The sequence below is a fragment of the Panthera onca genome, chromosome B3, assembly GCF_046562875.1.
Source record: "Panthera onca isolate mPanOnc1 chromosome B3, mPanOnc1 haplotype 2, whole genome shotgun sequence".
Classification (NCBI taxonomy): domain Eukaryota; kingdom Metazoa; phylum Chordata; class Mammalia; order Carnivora; family Felidae; genus Panthera; species Panthera onca.
In genome coordinates this window covers 132,615,501-132,633,720 of record NC_138344.1, presented here as the reverse complement: position 1 = coordinate 132,633,720, position 18,220 = coordinate 132,615,501, and the positions used below count along the sequence as shown (strand labels likewise).

General features: G+C 40.8%; 1 protein-coding gene across 10 annotated transcripts in view; it reads left to right on the top strand.

The window, feature by feature from the left end:
- EFCAB11 (EF-hand calcium binding domain 11) overlaps positions 1–18,220 on the top strand; it is a 157,286-nt gene that overhangs the window by 6,068 nt on the left and 132,998 nt on the right. For all 10 annotated transcript variants that reach the window (XR_013555984.2, XM_060620521.3, XM_060620528.3 and 7 more), the window contains exon 4: positions 17,792–17,893. Coding sequence is in view for 9 of the 10 variants with exons in the window: in XM_060620521.3 (XP_060476504.2) it covers positions 17,792–17,893 (102 nt within the window). In the remaining variant the exon portion in view is untranslated. The remainder of the gene's footprint in view (positions 1–17,791; positions 17,894–18,220) is intronic.

Sequence of the window (18,220 nt, the reverse complement as noted above, 5' to 3'; positions counted from 1 at the left end):
GTTTGAAGCCCTGGGGATGGATGAGATGACCTAGCAAGACAGAGTGGAAGGAGAACCTTCAGGAACCGCAATCATTTGAAGTCAGGGAGAGAGTTAGGAAATGGCAGAGGAAGTTAGAGGTGGGGAGGGGCGGGAGGAAAGTCAAAGGTATCTGGTCCAAAACAAGGAGAAGGGGATTATTTCCAGGAAGAGGGTGTGGTCAACACCTTGGAAAGGTCAGGTAGGTAGTAACTGAAGTGTCCCTTGGAGTTGGCTACCTGCAAGACCGGTTTTGGTACCTGGTGACGGCAGAGGCCAGGCTGGAGTGGTCAAAGGCAAACCAAACCTTGAGAAAGTGTGACAGTGTAAGTAGAAGTCTTTCAGTAAGTCCAGAGTGCCTGGGGATCAGGAGTGGTTTTTTTTGTTTTTTGTTTTTGGTTTTTTGCACATGAAGATGTTTCTGAGCTTAGCAGAATGCTCTAGTGAAGAGGGAAAAGGAAGATGAGACAGAGGAGTACCTGTTGTTTTGGAGATAGGGGCCAGAACATGTTGGATTGGCTTTTTAAAAATTACCTTTTTGGGGAAATAATTTAACGCTTACAAAAAACTGCAAAATAAAAATAACACCGAGAGCTGTATACTCTTTACCTCGATGCACTTACTGTTGACATTTTAACCCTTTGGCCCTTTCTACCACTATGCCCTCCTCTCACTGCTCTGAACCTAAAACCACAGGACACTTACCATAAACTTAGACCGATACTATATTTTTGTCTCATTTACTGTTTATATTCCGGTACTGTCATTTGATCTGATAATGTCCTTAAACACATCATCCCTCATCTAATACAGGAATTAGTCTTGGGTGCCATGTCTCTTTAGACTCCTTTCATCTGGAACATTTCTGTAGACTTTTTTTTTTCTTGGCTTTTTATAACATGGAAATTTTGAGGAACTAGCCCAGCCCTCACTATTAGTTTTTTTTTTTTCAATATATGAAGTTTATTGTCAAATTGGTTTCCATACAACACCCAGTGCTCACCCCAAAAGGTGCCCTCCTCAATACCCGTCACCCACCCTCTCCTCCCCCCACCCCCCATCAACCCTCAGTTTGTTCTCAGTTTTTAAGAGTCTCTTATGCTTTGGCTCTCTCCCACTCTAACCTCTTTTTTTTTTTCTTACCCTCCCCCATGGGTTTCTGTTAAGTTTCTCAGGATCCACATAAGAGTGAAAACATATGGTATCCGCCTTTCTCTGTATGGCTTATTTCACTTAGCATCACACTCTCCAGTTCCATCCACGTTGCTACAAAGGGCCATATTTCATGCTTTCTCATTGCCATGTAGTACTCCATTGTGTATATAAACCACAATTTCTTTATCCATTCATCAGGTGATGGACATTTAGGCTCTTTCCATAATTTGGCTATTGTTGAGAGTGCTGCTATAAACATTGGGGTACAAGTGCCCCTCTGCATCAGTACTCCTGTATCCCTTGGGTAAATTCCTAGCACTGCTATTGCTGGGTCATAGGGTAGGTCTATCTTTAATTTTCTGAGGAACCTCCACACTGCTTTCCAGAGTGGCTGCACCAATTTGCATTCCCACCAACAGTGCAAGAAGGTTCCCGTTTCTCCACATGTTCTCCAGCATCTATAGTCTCCTGATTTGTTCATTTTGGCCACTCTGACTGGTGTGAGATGATATCTGAGTGTGGTTTTGATTTGTATTTCCCTGATGAGGAGCGACGTTGAGCATCTTTTCATGTGCCTGTTGGCCATCTGGATGTCTTCTTTAGAGAAGTGTCTATTCATGTTTTCTGCCCATTTCTTCACTGGATTGTTTTTTGGGTGTGGAGTTTGGTGAGCTCTTTATAGATTTTGGATACTAGCCCTTTGTCTGATATGTCATTTGCAAATATCTTTTCCCATTCCGTTGGTTGCCTTTTAGTTTTGTTGGTTGTTTGCTGTGCAGAAGCTTTTTATCTTCATAAGGTCCCAATAGTTCATTTTTGCTTTTAATTCCCTTGCCTTTGGATGTGTCAAGTAAGAAATTGCTATGGCTGAGGTCAGAGAGGTCTTTTCCTGCTTTCTCCTCTAGGGTTTTGATGGTTTCCTGTCTCACATTCAGGCCCCTTATCCATTTTGAGTTTATTTTTGTGAATGGTGTGAGAAAGTGGTCTAGTTTCAATCTTCTGCATGTTGCTGTCCAGTTCTCCCAGCACCATTTGTTAAAGAGACTGTCTTTTTTCCACTGGATGTTCTTTCCTGCTTTGTCAAAGAGGAGTTGGCCATATGTTTGTGGGTCTAGTTCTGGGGTTTCTGTTCTATTCCATTGGTCTATGTGTCTGTTTTTGTGCCAATACCATGCTGTCTTGATGATGACAGCTTTGTAGTAGAGGCTAAAGTCTGGGATTGTGATGCCTCCTGCTTTGGTCTTCTTCTTCAAAATTACTTTGGCTATTCGGGGCCTGTTGTGGTTCCATATGAATTTTAGGATTGCTTGTTCTAGTTTCGAGAAGAATGCTGGTGCAATTTTGATTGGGATTGCATTGAATGTGTAGATAGCTTTGGGTAGTATTGACATTTTAACAATATTTATTCTTCCAATCCATGAGCACGGAATGTTTTTCCATTTCTTTATATCTTCTTCAATTTTCTTCATAAGCTTTCTATAGTTTTCAGCATACAGATCTTTTACATCTTTGGTTAGATTTATTCCTAGGTATTTTATGCTTCTTGGTGCAATTGTGAATGGGATCAGTTTCTTTATTTGTCTTTCTGTTGCTTAATTATTAGTGTATAAGAATGCAACTGATTTCTGTACATTGATTTTGTATCCTGCCACTTTGCTAAATTCATGTATCAGTTCTAGCAGACTTCTGGTGGAGTCTATTGGATTTTCCATGTATAATATCATGTCATCTGCAAAAAGTGAAAACTTAACTTCATCTTAGCCAATTTTGATGCCTTTGATTTCCTTTTGTTGTCTGATGGCTGATGCTAGCACTTCCAACACTATGTTAAACAACAGCGGTGAGAGTGGACATCCCTGTCTTGCTCCTGATATCAGGGAAAAAGCTCAGTTTTTCCCCATTGAGGATGATGTTAGCTGTGGGCTTTTCATAAATGGCTTTTATGATTTTTAAGTATGTTCCTTCTATCCCGACTTTCTCGAGGGTTTTTATTAAGAAAGGTTGCTGAATTTTGTCAAAGGCCTTCACTATTAGATTTTTAAGAATGGTCCTTGTTTTGTGTTTGCCTGATGTTGGGGTTAAGCATTCTGAGCCAGAATACCATTTAGGTGGCCTGTCCCTCGTTGGGGGCCATGTCTGGAGGCCCACAATGACCATCTGTCTCTCATAGATGGTATTAATTTTTGCCACTAGGGAAGATGTTGTCCAGTTTCTCCAATGTATTCTGTTTATCTTTTCTTCCCTTGCAACTAACAAGCGGTGTGTGGAGAGACACATTGAAGACATTGCAAATATTTTCCTTCTCATCAAAATTTGCCCCTAGATTTGGTAACTGTTCATGATTCTCGTCTGACCCAGTTTTTGTCATAACAGTTGCAAAAGAAGGATTTTCTAATCCTAGTGCTTCAGTTAAACCTTGGCTATAAGCAGGAGACCTCTCTTCTTCTTGATCAATCCATCTGTTTATTATCAGCACAGACTCATGAATTGCATGTTTTTTAATGATTTATACTCCATTAATTATCATTAATTATTTTAGTTTTCAGCTTGTCACAGACTTGGGCATTGAATGCCTCCTCAAGTTGGCTCCTGTGTCCTTTTGACCAGTTTGGCTTTTTCTTTCTTTGAACAAATCTTTTTATTTATAAATAGTAGATTTACAAAAGACTTTACTGGATTCTTTTTTTGTATGCAAGGTTCAGTACCCCATATGGACCATGACTCTTAGAACAATATTATTGCTAGGAGAACGTGTTTTTGACAAACTCCCTAACTTGATAGAATTTCCCTTTTAATTTCACGTAAAAATTTTTGCACACTCAAAATGCTCAAATATTGTGTCTGTAATGTTCAATTCATTGTAACTTCTTTTTTTAAAAGGAGTTTATTTATTTATTTTGAGAGCAAGAGAGAGAATGGGGGCATGAGTGAGCAGGGGAGGGGCAAAGAGAGAGGGAGAGGATCCCAAGCAGGCTCCACACCCAGCCCAGTTCAGAGCCTGGCTTGGGGGTCGATCCCACAACCGTGAGACTATGACCTGAACCAAAATCAAAAGTCAGATGCTCAACTGACTGAGCCACCCAAGCGCCCCAGTTGTAACTTTTTTTTTTTAACATTTATTTATTTTTGAGAGACAGAGAGCACAAGTGGGGGAGGGGCAGAGAGAGAGATTGAGAGAGAGAGAGAGAGAGAGAGAGAGAGGCACAGAATCTGAAGCAGGCTTCAGACTCTGAGCTGTCAGCACAGAGCGCAATGCAGGGCTTGAACTCATGAACTGTGAGATCATGACCTGAGATGAAGTCGGATGCTTAACAGACTTAGCCACCCAGGTGCCCCTGTAACTTCTTCATGATGCCTTCCCTACATATTTTCCTCTGGATTGCTATATGAATTTTTGAATCTAAACTGATTTCTGTCTTCTGGCAGAAGAATTTCCCACATTTTTTTTCCATTGGTAGCATTTCTCCCTATTAGCAGTCCCCTAAATAGTGAGTGATTTTCTCGATTCTGCCTGGGTGAAGGTCTTCCCCACATGTTACATATATAGCGCTTCTCCATTTTGCAACTTTTCTGATAAAGCCAGTGGTATTGCTGCTGAAGGCAGTCAGATCATTCATTATTTTCATAGACTTTCTTCCTGATGTGTGTTCTCTGAATTAAGGATTTGCCTTTACACAGAAGGTTTTCTTTCCCCAGCCATTCTTTGATGTAGAAAGAGGCGTCCTTCTGGAAGAAAAATTTACCATGTTCTTTTTTTTTTTTTTTTTTAACGTTTAGTTATTTTGAGAGAGAGAGAGAGAGAAATTACATAAGCAGGGGAGGGGCAGAAAGAGAGAAGGAGAGAGAGAATCCCAAGCAAGCTCCAGAGAGAGAGGGAGGCACAGAATCTGAAGTAGGCTCCAGGCTCTGAGCTGTCAGCACAGAGCCTGATGTGGGGCTCGAACCCACAAACCGTGAGATCATGACCTGAGCCGAAATCAAGAATCAGATGTTTAACCAACTGAGCCACTGAGGTACCCCAAGACTTCCCATGTTCTTTACAGCTGGAATGAATTGTCTAATGTAGAGCCAAAATTGACTTCTGACAGAACTTTTCCCCATATTCAATATCAGAAGATTCCCCCCCATATGTATTATCTCATGTTTAACAAGATCTGACTTCATAAAAAGCTTTCCTTGTCTATGTTACATTCATGTGATATGAATATCTCTCCTGTATGGATAATTTGAAGGGTAAATTATCCTTCATATCCTTCATATCCTTCATATCCTTCAATTATCCTAAATGAAGGCAGGTTTTCTACCTTCATTACCTTCTAAAGGTTTCTCGTGTGTGCATATACTCTGATACAAAGTGAGGACTGATTCATTGTGTGTGTGTGTGCGTGTGTGTGTGTGTGTGTGTGTGTGTGTGTGTTTCCTTGACGTTTGAGAGACGTTTGACTTTGACTTGTGGCTGAAGATATGTTCGTGAAAGTTACAAAATTTCCTTTATGAATTCTCTAATTTTTGAGTTCTGACTTCAGGCAGAAATATTTCTCACCTTTGTTGCAGTCACAGAGCTTCCATTTGAAACTAGTTCTGATGGCCACTGGAGCTTTATGCTTTGGAAAAGAGTTTCTTTCCATTCACTATGTTCGCATGGTCTCTTCCAGGCCTGAGCTGTCTCATATATAATGAAGAGTACCTGGATATGGAACATTTTCTCAAACTCCTTATGGCCCAAGGATTGCTTCAAAACTGTAATATTTCAGTAGTGAACACAGTCTTCCCTATGAGGCCTTTCTGACTTTAACGATACACTCCTGCCCCTGTATGCATTTTCTTGCATTTAATATCAAGGATATTACATCTGTTCTCACATCCACTTCTCAGTCAGTTCATGAGGATGCTGCTTTTCACAGTGTCTTTTCCTAATAATTAACTTTAAGATATATTTCAGGGGCGCGTGGGTGGCTCAGTCGGTTGGGCGTCTGACTTCATCTCGGGCCACGATCTCACGGTTTGTGGGTTCAAGCCCTGCGTCGGGGTCTTTGCTGATGGCTCAGAGCCTGGAGCCTGCTTCGGATTCTGTGTCTCCCTCTCTCTCTGCCTCTCCCCCGCTCATGCTCTGTCTCTCTCACTCTCAAAAATGAATAAATGTTAAAAAAAATTTTTTAAAAAGATAAATTTCAAAAGGTCACAAAGTAATCTAGCCATCTGAGAAATTCAGGGGAAGGTCTGGGGCGGGGGGAAGAGATCAAAGTGCAGATGTTTAGCACCTGGCTCCAAAATTAGTGTGAAGGGACCCTCCTCAGTCTACAGATTTCCAGTCTTTTCCCTTCATCTTCTTTTTTCTTTCTTTTTTTTTTTCTCTTTTTCTCCCCCAGTTCCTCTCCTGGTCTTGGTATCAATGGCAAATGAACCTTCTCAGAGCATCATATCCTTCTCGTTTAAAGGAAATAGACTTAAAGTCAGGGTGCTACCTTTCCAACTAGCTTTAATTCATGTTTATTTGAAAGGGAGACTCAAGACCACAAATACTCAAAAGAAAGAATAAAGTCATCCTAGCAAGAAATCACTGCTGAACTCTGATTGCTGCTAACATAACTTCTTTTTCTGTTAGAACTCTTCACAACTGAACAAATTTCAGGCCATCAGCTCCATCTTTTGTCCCTTTCCATACATGAGTCACCTTTTACATGTTATTTTTCTTGCAGGAAGAGGGTTTATGCACAGATGAAATGTTCTGTCAGCTATATTATCTCTCTCTTTCATGTTTTGATCTTGAAAAAGAACTGAAATGTGGCCTTGGCTTTCTGGGAGCTATTTATTCAGGTAATCAATTTTTCCATAGTCCTTCTTGGTAGCCTTGACCTGGGGATTCTCCAGCTAGCTATGGCTCTTTTTTACATCCAGACAAGGTCATGCCACGTCTCTAGCGTGCCACCCTAAAGGATTTTCTGTTCAGGCCCCAGTTCTTAGGTGAGGAAGACCCAGCTTCCTGGGTGAGGTCCATACGCACATCCTGGATTGACCCTGACTCAGCCGAGTCTTGACTATGCACACACTTTAGTACCTAAACCTGGGTGCCCGGGCCCTATTTTCCAGGAGCTTCTGGTCTAACAGGTGGGTCGTTTCTGTAGATTTTCCTTGTTAAAATTAAGAAGAATGAAAAGTTAAGTCAAAACCTTTAGAAGTTAGAGTAGATCGTCTCTAGAAAAGTCACACTGGGAGAGTCTGAAGGCAGCCAGAATAAGTAGCAAGAAGGCATTTTAATGCCTGTAACCTAACAAGCAAGTATCCGTCAGCAAAAACTGTTTAGGCGGCAGGAATAAGAAATTATGTTAGTGGGAGACCAAAAAAAAAAAAAGTCTCTTGTTTAAGAAGCAACAGATTACTGTTGGGGTGGTTCTAATGTATACTAAAGCTACCTATTTTAAAGGGTTGTATTTTGCTGCAGTGCTCACTCTCTGGGATACATTTCATACTTTCTCTAAGTATGGAGCACAAAAGGTTGCAACTAGAAGAGACCTAAAAAACTGTTATTTGTTACCTTTTCTTAAAAAAGAGGAAATTAAGGGGGGGTGCCTGGGTAGCTCGGTTGGTTGAGGGTCCTAATTGGGCTCAGGTCATGATCTCACAGTCCGTGAGTTCAAGCCCCACGTTGGGCTCTGTGCTGACAGCTCCGAGCCTGGAGCCTGCTTCGAATTCTGTGTCTCCCTCTCTCTGGGCCCCTCCCCTGCTGGAGCTCTGTCTCTGTCTGTCTGTCTGTCTCTCTCTCTCTCTCAAAAGTAAATAAACATCAAAAAAATTTTTTTAATGAGATTAGGCTCTAGAGAGGAATAATAAAATATCTCGATCCTGGCATTTGATGGTTCTTTATTTGCAAAATACTTCTACATGTGTTGTAATATTTATTATAGATAATAATTACAGCTATGATTTTCTGAATGCTTACCATGTGCAGACTTGTGATTGAGTGCTAGGCACGAATTGTTAAATTTAATACAACTCTATGATACCAAGATTAACCTCATTTTATAAGTTAAAAAAAAAATACCAGTGCTCAGAGAGGTTAAGTATGCATAGTGTAGCTATCTAAGTAACAGACCACAGCAGTCTGATCTCCAAACTTACCCTCTCAAACATTGGCTAAACCCTTGATTTTAATGGTGCCATGGGTCATATTAGTCATTAGACAGAGTTGAGGACAGTGTTCATCCCCCAGGAACTTAATCAACAAGTTGAAGTCAGGAGTGGATCAGTATACAGAAGGTTCTGTGCCATTGTTGGAGGTTGATAACAGATTTGGTTCCGAGCTACCTAATGTCCAGAACAAATAGGGAATGACAATCCAGTGACCATCGTCCATACAATAGAAACTTCTTACCTAGAGAGTTTTCCCTGGTACAGTATGTTTCTTTCACAATGTCACATGGAAGAGAGACTGATGAATGGACATTGATGTTCCACAAACTGTTCGGTAAATACACTGGTGAATTTTGTAAGGCTGTTCCTTAAACTTTCTTCCTTGTAGGCCAGTGGTTTAATGTCAAACACATCTGAATGGCTCAGCACGAAGGGCAAAGAAAGACCACGTGTGATATCAGATGATTTGACTTCATTGTATGACAAATTGTTGAGCATTTTATATGAATAACAAAAAATAAGATTTATAGAGCTTTTGCTTAGTATGCCAAATGCTGTGAATAAGAACTACATGAACACTGCCCCCACTGAATCCTTACACAGCTGTCTGTATGTGTTTATCCCGGATCCATATAAAATATGCCTATGGAAAAAAACAAAGTACATCAGAATTTTCTTTTCACAAGGTGATTAGATCGAGCTTTTTTTTTTTCTTTTTGTTTTCTTACTTCCCTCTTAAAACAATGAACATATTTCACTTTCATACTTAAAGAAGAAAAAACCTTCCAGGAACTTACTTTTAACCTTCAACTTAATGGACAAATCAAAGAGACTGATTCAACATAACCGTGATTGTGGCCTATTTGACTCAATCGTGCTCTCCATTGTCAGTTCAATTGGAAAATAATTTATGCATGAGCTTAATGGCCAGTTGGCTTGTATACTTTTATTTATTACTATCTCATCTGAATTGTTTGGAGCTCACTAGTTGACTGTGAACTGTATTATTTCCCTAAGTTTAAATGTCCATTTTCTAGTGTTTTAAATTCTACTGTAAACACCTTTTTTTGGTTGTGGATGTTTTCTCGTTTTGGGCTGCTGCCTAACAAACTAAAGCCACGGTATAGTATAGTATTATTTACTGACCTCTTAGTTTTTTCCTGTGATCAGGAAATGCATACACGTCACGCTTAACTTATCTTGAAATCCTAACCATAGGGCCATTTTGTGGTATTGCCCATAGATGTTCACCCCTAAATGAATTTCTCTCATTACTCATTTAGAGGACGCTGACTACGTTTCACTGCAGGGTAGAAAAAAAGTAGGAGACACAGACACTGACCTAAGATAGGGAACATAAAAGGGTATTGTCACTTCATTTATGGCCAGATGTCAAATAATTACTATGGACAAGAAAACCTCTAAGAGATTGGAGGAGGGAGATGCGAGGTGAGGGCCAGAACTGGACGGAAAAGGATGGGTGGGATTTGCAAAGGTGGAGAAGCAAAGAAGAGGACATAGTGAAATGAGTGAATGCAGATGCCGGCTCTGCGCTTGGCTCCTGGCTCCTGGTGCTGTCTGTGCTAGGTCAGTGTGGATGCGGAACTCAGCGTGGATTACTTACCCAGCACACTCTTTGTAAAAATGATGGATGTCATGGGACTGCTGAGGCGTTTGCTAACAGTACAGAGAAGGGCTTTATCCCTCACTCCCCACAGCTTAGAAGTGGGAAAGGCCTGGCTGGCGCTGTCTCCTCTGTAAGGGCTCTGTGCATTCCACTTCTGTGCACTTTCTCTCGCAGACCTTCTTCCCCCAGGGCCCATGCTAGCTTGAAGGCAGAGACTTCTCCCAGATCACTGGTTGTAAGACCCCCCCCTTCCCTGCCTACCTACCCCCAGATTTGCATATCCAGAGCTATCAACTGTCATACTGTTAATAATGAGTCCTAGCATAAATGGATTCTACTCTCCTTGGAATATTTTTACCTACCACACCAGCAAGGAGTATAGTGCCTACCTATAAATGAGTTGTTGTGTCAGCAGAGTAAGTTACCCTGATGGAAACTGAGTGTTAAGAAGGGGGATTGAGGCCCACTCTGCCTAGATGGAATAATGAAGCTTTAAATTCCGGAATAAGGTGTCAGGACTTTGCAGTGATAACACTGAGGAACCTGTGCAGGTTTATGAGCAGGAGATATAGGAGATATACATGATAAAAGCAGGAGATAATACATGATAAAAGAAAGTAATGGTTCCAGTCCCTGTTTGACAGAAGTAAGGTTTTATTGGTTCAGATTCCTCTATTATAACCTGTTTTTACTCTTCCTTTTCATTTTCCTCCCAATGATATGGTAAAACTTGACTTCTTCCATTAAAGTAGATTCTTTTCTCTTTATTCCCTTACTCTTATTCAGGAAGCCAGAAGAAAATATCAGTTCTCTGAATTTACTTATCCACCTTAATATGACAGCACACCATTATTTTTTGTTTTCCTTTTCAAATTTTTGTTTAAATTCTAGTTAGTTAACGTACGTGTAATATTAGTTTCAGGGGTAGGATTCAGTGATTTATCACTTACAACACCCAGTGCTCATCGTGTGTGCCCTCCTTAATCCCCATCACCCAGTTAGCCCATCCCCGCCCACCTCCCCGCCAGCATCCCTCAGCTTGTTCTCTGTAGGTAAGAGTCTGTTTTATGGTTTGCTTCTCTCTCTTTATCCCCTAAGAAACAAAACAGGGGATAGCTCACCATTGTTGATGCCACTTTCTCCTTCTGTCCTTACAATCTTTTAAAAAAAATTTTTTTTAATGTTTATTTACTTTTGAGAAAGAGACAGAAAGAGCATGCATGGGGGAGGGGCAGAGAGAGAGGGAAACGCAGAATCCGAAGCAGGCTCCAGGCTCCAGGCTCCGAGGTGTCAGCACAGAGCCTGATGCGGGGCTCGAACCCACAAACTGAAATCAAGACCTGAGCCGAAGTCAGTCATTCAACCAACTGAGCCACCCAGGTGCCCCTGTCCTTATAATCTTTTTATGGGAACATATTGTGTCCCTTCTTTTCCTTCATGGCCTCTGGAAGTCACAATCTGAATTTTATTTCTCAAGGTAGAGAAGGCTTGCCTTACACCTTTTAAAAAGCCACTTTATCTTTTTAAAAGCTCATTCTTAGGCATTTTCAAGCCCCAGAAAAATTAATATATGGCACAATGAACATGAACCCTCCTTTTTATACTAAATCTAGGAGCAGACCTACCGTCTAAATAACTTGACATTTTTATTGTTTTCTCCTTCACTCTCCTCAGGTTTATTGCAGTTTCTAATTTAAGCTCACTGTGATAGCCAGAAACTAGATGCCTTCATTTTCAAGAGGATTTCTCTGTGTGCCCTGAAGCATAGGGTCAGTGGTCTTTTGAACCTCAAAAATATATACATAATGAAACTTTCAAGGAAAAATTTATATAGTTTTAGAATATATCCACCCCTATGATAAAAGATGATTATTCTCCTAGGAAACTACTTAAAAAGGTAGAAAAGATAGACATTCCTAGCCTTCCTCTCTCTATGACATATCTATATCACAAGTAGTAAATAGCTTGCAAAGTAAAATATATGTGTTTGTTATAGAACACAAAGAGTCCGTTTTGCTAAGAGGAGTTTATAAAATGAAAGGACGTGTTTTCCATTGGTAAGGAAAATGCATAGACTTGCAGAGCCTAGAAGGATCTGTAAAGGTCACTGGTGTCAGTGGTCTTTAAGTCATGGTCCTTAATCCTGGGTCCTGTGGGGACACTTCCACAGACACTGCTAGACAGGGAATGGTGGAGGGGCCACCTTGCTCCAGACAAGATAGTTCTGCCTTCATTTCCTCTGCACATCAGGCTTTCTGGTTTACACCTTTCCTACAGCTAAAAACAAAAAAAAAAAACCCTGCAAACTACCGGTAGAGTCCAACTACCCAGGTGTTTTCTGAACACCTTTTGTAAACAGGGTAATTAGAAGCTCAGATAAACACACAGGTCTATGTGGTTCCTGATGTTGTCACGATCCTAATGCGTAACTGCAGTAAAGCGTATTTAGGTAACCGTTATTAGTGGAACAATGCACATAGGAGACCCAACGTTGTATTTGCAGTTAGAATTTTCTGAACATATGCTTTCACTCCAGGGGCGAACACAGGTAATGCATTTGTCACTGAGCATGAAATCTGAGGGCAATAGAATTATTGCAAGTCTCTGTGAAGCGGTAATCTTAGGTTTGAGTGTTGTGACAGCAGGTGGAGCTAGCAGTAGAAAGTGTATTTCTAGGCCATTTAAAGAGGCAAGATGTAGAAAACTTACGCGAACGTGTTCGCATCTCAGAGCTGCAGGAGTAGCAAACCATTATGCGCTGACTGCGGAAGGTGATTGGGCTGCTACAGTGTGAGAGCCAAGCTGAATGAAAGTTTGTCCTTGTTAGAAAAGGGGCTTGCGTTTGGGTATGTGTTGCCATGGAAGATTAAGATAAGGGCACGGGAGTGGAGGGAGCAGTGAGGATGTGTTTGCATGGTTTAATATTACGTGATGACCCTTATTAAAACATAACGATCTGACTGTATCCCAGGTCATGATCTGGTGGTTGGTGAGTCTGAGCTCCACATCGGGCTCTGTGCTGGCAGCGTGGAGCCCACTTCGGGTCCCTGGTTTCATCTCTCTCTGCCCCTCCCCTGCTTGCGCTGGCCTGCACGCTCTCTCTGTCTCTCAAAAAATAAATCAACTTAAAAAAAAAAGGTATCTTGTCCTATGGGGAAAATAGTGTAAAAGAACTTGATTACGTATATAGAGTTATCTGTGTTATTAGATTGTTTTCCTTTTCCAAGTGGGAGTAAACATACAGTTGACACCCACATTTCCTTCTAGGAAAAACTAAAGAACATTTGCTTTTTATCCCACGAGATTATGAAATAAAGACCCTAACTGCTTTATGGCCTCAAATACCAATGGGTTTTCTGAATATGTACTTTAAAAGATATCACTACTCATGTACGCATGTGTGTGTGTATGTGTGTGTATCACACATAGAACAATGGCATTGTCCTGTTTGTTTCTTATCATTTCCCTAAATCATACACAATGGTAAGTAAAGAGCAAATATTATGCATGCATTTCCTTTCTCTCTGAGTTTCACTTGTTTTTTACTATACCATAGGTATTAATAAGTTGGGGTTTCTAAAAGGATGGTTTATTTTGCTGGCTAGGTGAATAGAAAGTAACCCACTTTTTGGCATTAGTACTACAGACTTAGATCTTTTATTTTTTTAACATTTATTTATTTTTGAGACAGAGAGAGCATGAACAGGGGAGGGTCAGAGAAAGAGGGAGACACAGAATCTGAAACAGGCTCCAAGCTCTGAGCTGTCAGCACGGAGCCCAACACGGGGCTCAAACCCACGAACCGCGAGATCATGACCTGAGCCGAAGTTGTACGCTTAACCGACTGAGCCCCCCAGGCGCCCCAGGAGATCTTTTAAAACACAAATTGTAATGCTCTTTGCTGAAAACTAGAAATAACATTTTCCTATTCGTTTATTTACTTATATAACAAACATGTAATCTATGCCTACTGTGCATCAGGTATCACGCTACACACTAGGGATAAAATTTTAAACCCCATACAGTGCTTTCCCTTAGTGCGTCTCAGGCGGCGTGTGTGTGATCAGATAATTACCATAGGACCTAATAGATTAAAAAATTACCCAACAATTGTGTTATGAACAGAGGGCTGTTGGGTCACAGAAAAGGCACTCAGCTGGGAGAAATCAGGGAAGACTTCAAGGAAGAGGTAATGCATTAATTACCTACAGAAGGAGATGTAAACCATCAGTAGGATAAAAAGGAGAAGCTCATTGCAGGTAATGTGTGTGCCCCGCTCTTGTGAAGGTATGAAAGGACGTGTTGCCTTGGGGAAGCCTCAGGAAGTTTGCGAGGGAGGCTGGAAAGGTGGACCGGGCAGATTGTGAAGGGCTTCGTAGGGCATGGTGTGATCAGTGACTATATTATTCAGGAATTTTAACTAATCTAGATGCTGTCTAACTGATTAACTTCTGGTGTTCATGAAAGTAAAACAGATTTGAAAGTTAACAGATTTGATCCTGTGGGAACATGGCATGACTAGACTTCAGTTTTATCCTCAGTAAGCAGTCTAAATATGTTCTCTGGTCTCACAAGTGATGAGATGAAAACAGAGCCGCATCACTGCGTGTCCTTAGCTGTGACGGGAGAGGCTGCTAATTCTGCACAACACACATTTACTGAGCACGTGGCAGACAGTCTGGGAGGCGCTGGGAGGTATGCCCTGTATACGCAGCTGCCTTCTTGACTTGTGCCCGTGGTTCCTCGCCAAAGCATCAAATAGTTGACATGTCTCCCCGTCATCTCTAAATGACTCCTCAGACCTCAGCCTAGGGGTTATTCTTGGTGTCTCCTTCCTTCTGACCCACTACGTCTCACCCCTCATCTTTCCCGAGCTGTGTTGGGAAACTTTCCATTTCCTCTGTTCCCACCGCTAATGGTCTGGCAACCTCTTCTCCGGCCAGTAGGCTCCTGAACTGGTCTCCCCTTTCATTTTGCTTCCTCCCTTCTCCTTTGTTGAGAAAATGGCCTTGAAGGTCCTTAAGAAATTTAAATCACATTATGTCACTTCCCAATCCACACCTTTCATTGACTTCCTATCCTACCCCAAATAAAACCCAAACTATTTCCTGTGCCCTCTGGCCCTGCCTGCTTTACTGAGACCGACCCAGCCCTCTAATACCACATTCCAGCCACAGGGGCCATTTTGTTCTCCCACTTCCCACCGCATGGCCTTGGCACATGCTGTTTCCAGTTGGCACCTTCTCATCATAGATATTATCTTAAATATTCCTAACGCTTAGCCCTCCTTCATCAGAGTCTACTCTGCAGGAGGAGTCCTGTGATCCTTTTATAACTTCCTGTTTTCCCTCTCATTCACATGCCACGATTATGATTATGTATACATTTGCAGTTGAGCCTGTATAATCTATAATCACTGTCTCCCCAACTAGACCAGTAACTCCCTTGGAACTGCAATCGTGTGTGTTCTCTTTACCCTCTATTTTCAGAGGTTAACCCCGTGTGGCACACAGCACACAGTGGGTCCTAAAGAGTTGTAAGAAGAGCATTTAAACATAAAGATAGGTTGGCTTTTTAAGTTTCTAAACCTTTAACTACAAATAAGAAAAGCGTGAAAAATACAACTATTTTTTTAGTAAAGTATAATTGACATATAGCATTATATTAGTTTAAGGTATTTAGCATAATGATTCAGTATGTGTATGTGTAGTGAAATGATCTCCACAATAAGTCTAGTTATCACCTGTGACCATACAGAGTTACAAAATTGTTTTTTCTTATGATGAGAACTTTCAAGATCTCTTAGTGACTTTAAAATATGTAATACAAGGGGAGGGGCGCCTGGGTGGCTCAGTCAGTTAAGCATCCTACTTCAGTTCAGGTCATGACCTCATGGTTCATGAGTTCAAGCCCCGTGTGGGGCTCTTTGCTGACAACTCAGAGCCTGGAGCCTGCTTCGGTTTCTGTGTCTCCTCTCTCTCTACCTGCCCCCCCCCCCCCCCGCCCCAGCCACCACTTGTGCTGTGTCTGTCTCTCAAAAATAAACATTAAAAAATATGTAATACAATATTATTGACTATAATCACCATGCTGTGTATTGCATTCCCATGACTTATTTATTTCATAACTGGAAGTTTGTACTTTTTGATTCCTTTCACCCATTTTGCCTACTCCCTTTCTCAGCCCCTCTGATAATTACTGATCTGTTCTCTGTATCTCTCAAGTTTTTTTATGTTAAATGTAATTTATTGTCAAATTAGTTTCCATACAACACCCAGTGCTCATCCCAACAGGTGCCCTCCTTAATGCCCGTCACCCACTTTCGAAACCCTCTCCCCTACCCCCCATCAACCCTCAGTTTGTTCTTAGTATTTAAGAGTCTCTTATGGTTTGCCTCCTTCCCTCTCTGTAACTTTTTTTCCCCCTTCCCCTCCCCCATGGTCTTCTGTGAAGTTTCTCAGGATCCACATATGAGTGAAAACATATGGTATCTTTCTCTGCCTGACTTATTTCACGTAGCATAACTTGTTTTGTTTCTTTAGATTCCATATATAAGTGGAATCATATGTTACTTGTCTCTGCATAATGTCCTCCAGGTCCATCCATGTTGTGGAGAATGGCAAGATCTCATTCATTTTATGACTGAGTAGTATTCCATCTTGTGTGTATATAACCGCATCTTCTTTATCCATTCATCCATCAATGGAAACTTAGGTTGCTTCCATACCTTGGCTAGTGTAAATAATGCTGCAGCGCACATGAGGATACAGATATCTTTTCAAATTAGTGTTTTTGTTTTCTTTGGGTAAATACCCAGAAGAGGAATTGCTGGATCATATGGTAGTTCTATTAATTCTTTGAGGAACTGCCATACTGTTTTCCATAGTGTCTGCACCAATTTACATCCTTACCAACATTGCCTGAGGGTTCCCTTAAGAAGACTATTTTCTATGTTGTTGTTGTTGTTGTTTTTAATAATTGAAACTATTTTAGGAAAGGTACGCAGCCCAGTATTACCTCACCATAATGCAAGTTCTTAGAAATTAGCATGTGGTTATTGTACGATTTGGGGCTATTTTTAAAATAGTGATATATTCTGTAATGGAAATTCTGAGTTACTAAAATGAACTGCTCTTTTTATATATTTAGGGCTCAGTTCACTACAGTGCTTAAATCCTTGGCTCTACTCTTTAGACCTACTACAAAGATCACATTAGAATTCATTTTAATAGACATTATAGACATTGTAATCACAGTATCCAACCTCGTAGGATCATGCTGGGCTCTTTTATTATGAGAATCACAGGAAGCAGAGCCTGAGGCTGCAGACTAGTGGCGGGGTGCACCCAAGGCTGCGGATGGTGCCGGCTCTATTGTTTATGGAACATTCTCTCCACCTTTATCTCTGGCGTGCAATTGGTATTGACTTTTGAGAAGCGACTTCTTCGCCCCGATCTCCCAGTTGGAAAAAGAAAAAACTGCCATAATGACATCTGGCCAGGAAAAAAGGGATCAAAGAACCATAAGGAAAGAAAAATTAGGACGCCTTGTTTAATAAGTAGTTTCGGGCCTGTCTTTCACATCTTCTAGAGGGAAGAGTGTTACGCTTTTTTGAGGTCACCATTCCTTTATTCCCTGGAAAATCTTTGAACTCCATCCGTGCCTATCGTTGTTGCTACTGATTGGTAGGGTTGGGTCTGTTTAGCAAAATGTCTTTTCATCCTTATAGATCTTTAGGAATATGCACTGTTTGTTAAAACTAACATAAAGTTTGTTCATAATATGTATCACTTTTCATTTATGTTTGTTCTTAAAGAGGAAGATGGTCATCTTTGGCAAATTGTTTTTCCTAACTTCTAGGCCTATCACTTGAGGAGTTTTTAAGTATTGTAAGAAAAAAGAAGGAAGTTCAACTCCATCGGAACGAGATAAGACACATCTTCACAGCTTTCGACAGGCACTGTAAGTATCTTTAAATCATTTTGACATAAAAAAATTGCTATTAAGACAACTTGCCACGTACTCTTAGTAAATAAAATAATCAATATACTTGGAAGATTATTTTACTAAATAAAATGATCGATAGACCTGGAAGATTATTTTACTGTATTCATTAGCCATCATCTAGATGTTGGGGCGAATTTCTTTCTCTATCACAGTCTTAAATTCTTGACATTTGCCATGGATAAAATAATATTTACAGTGATGTGATTGTACTTGGAATTTGCCTACTTTGTAATGGGGACAGCAAAAGGGCTGGCCACATGGGGATATAGGTCATGAGCCACC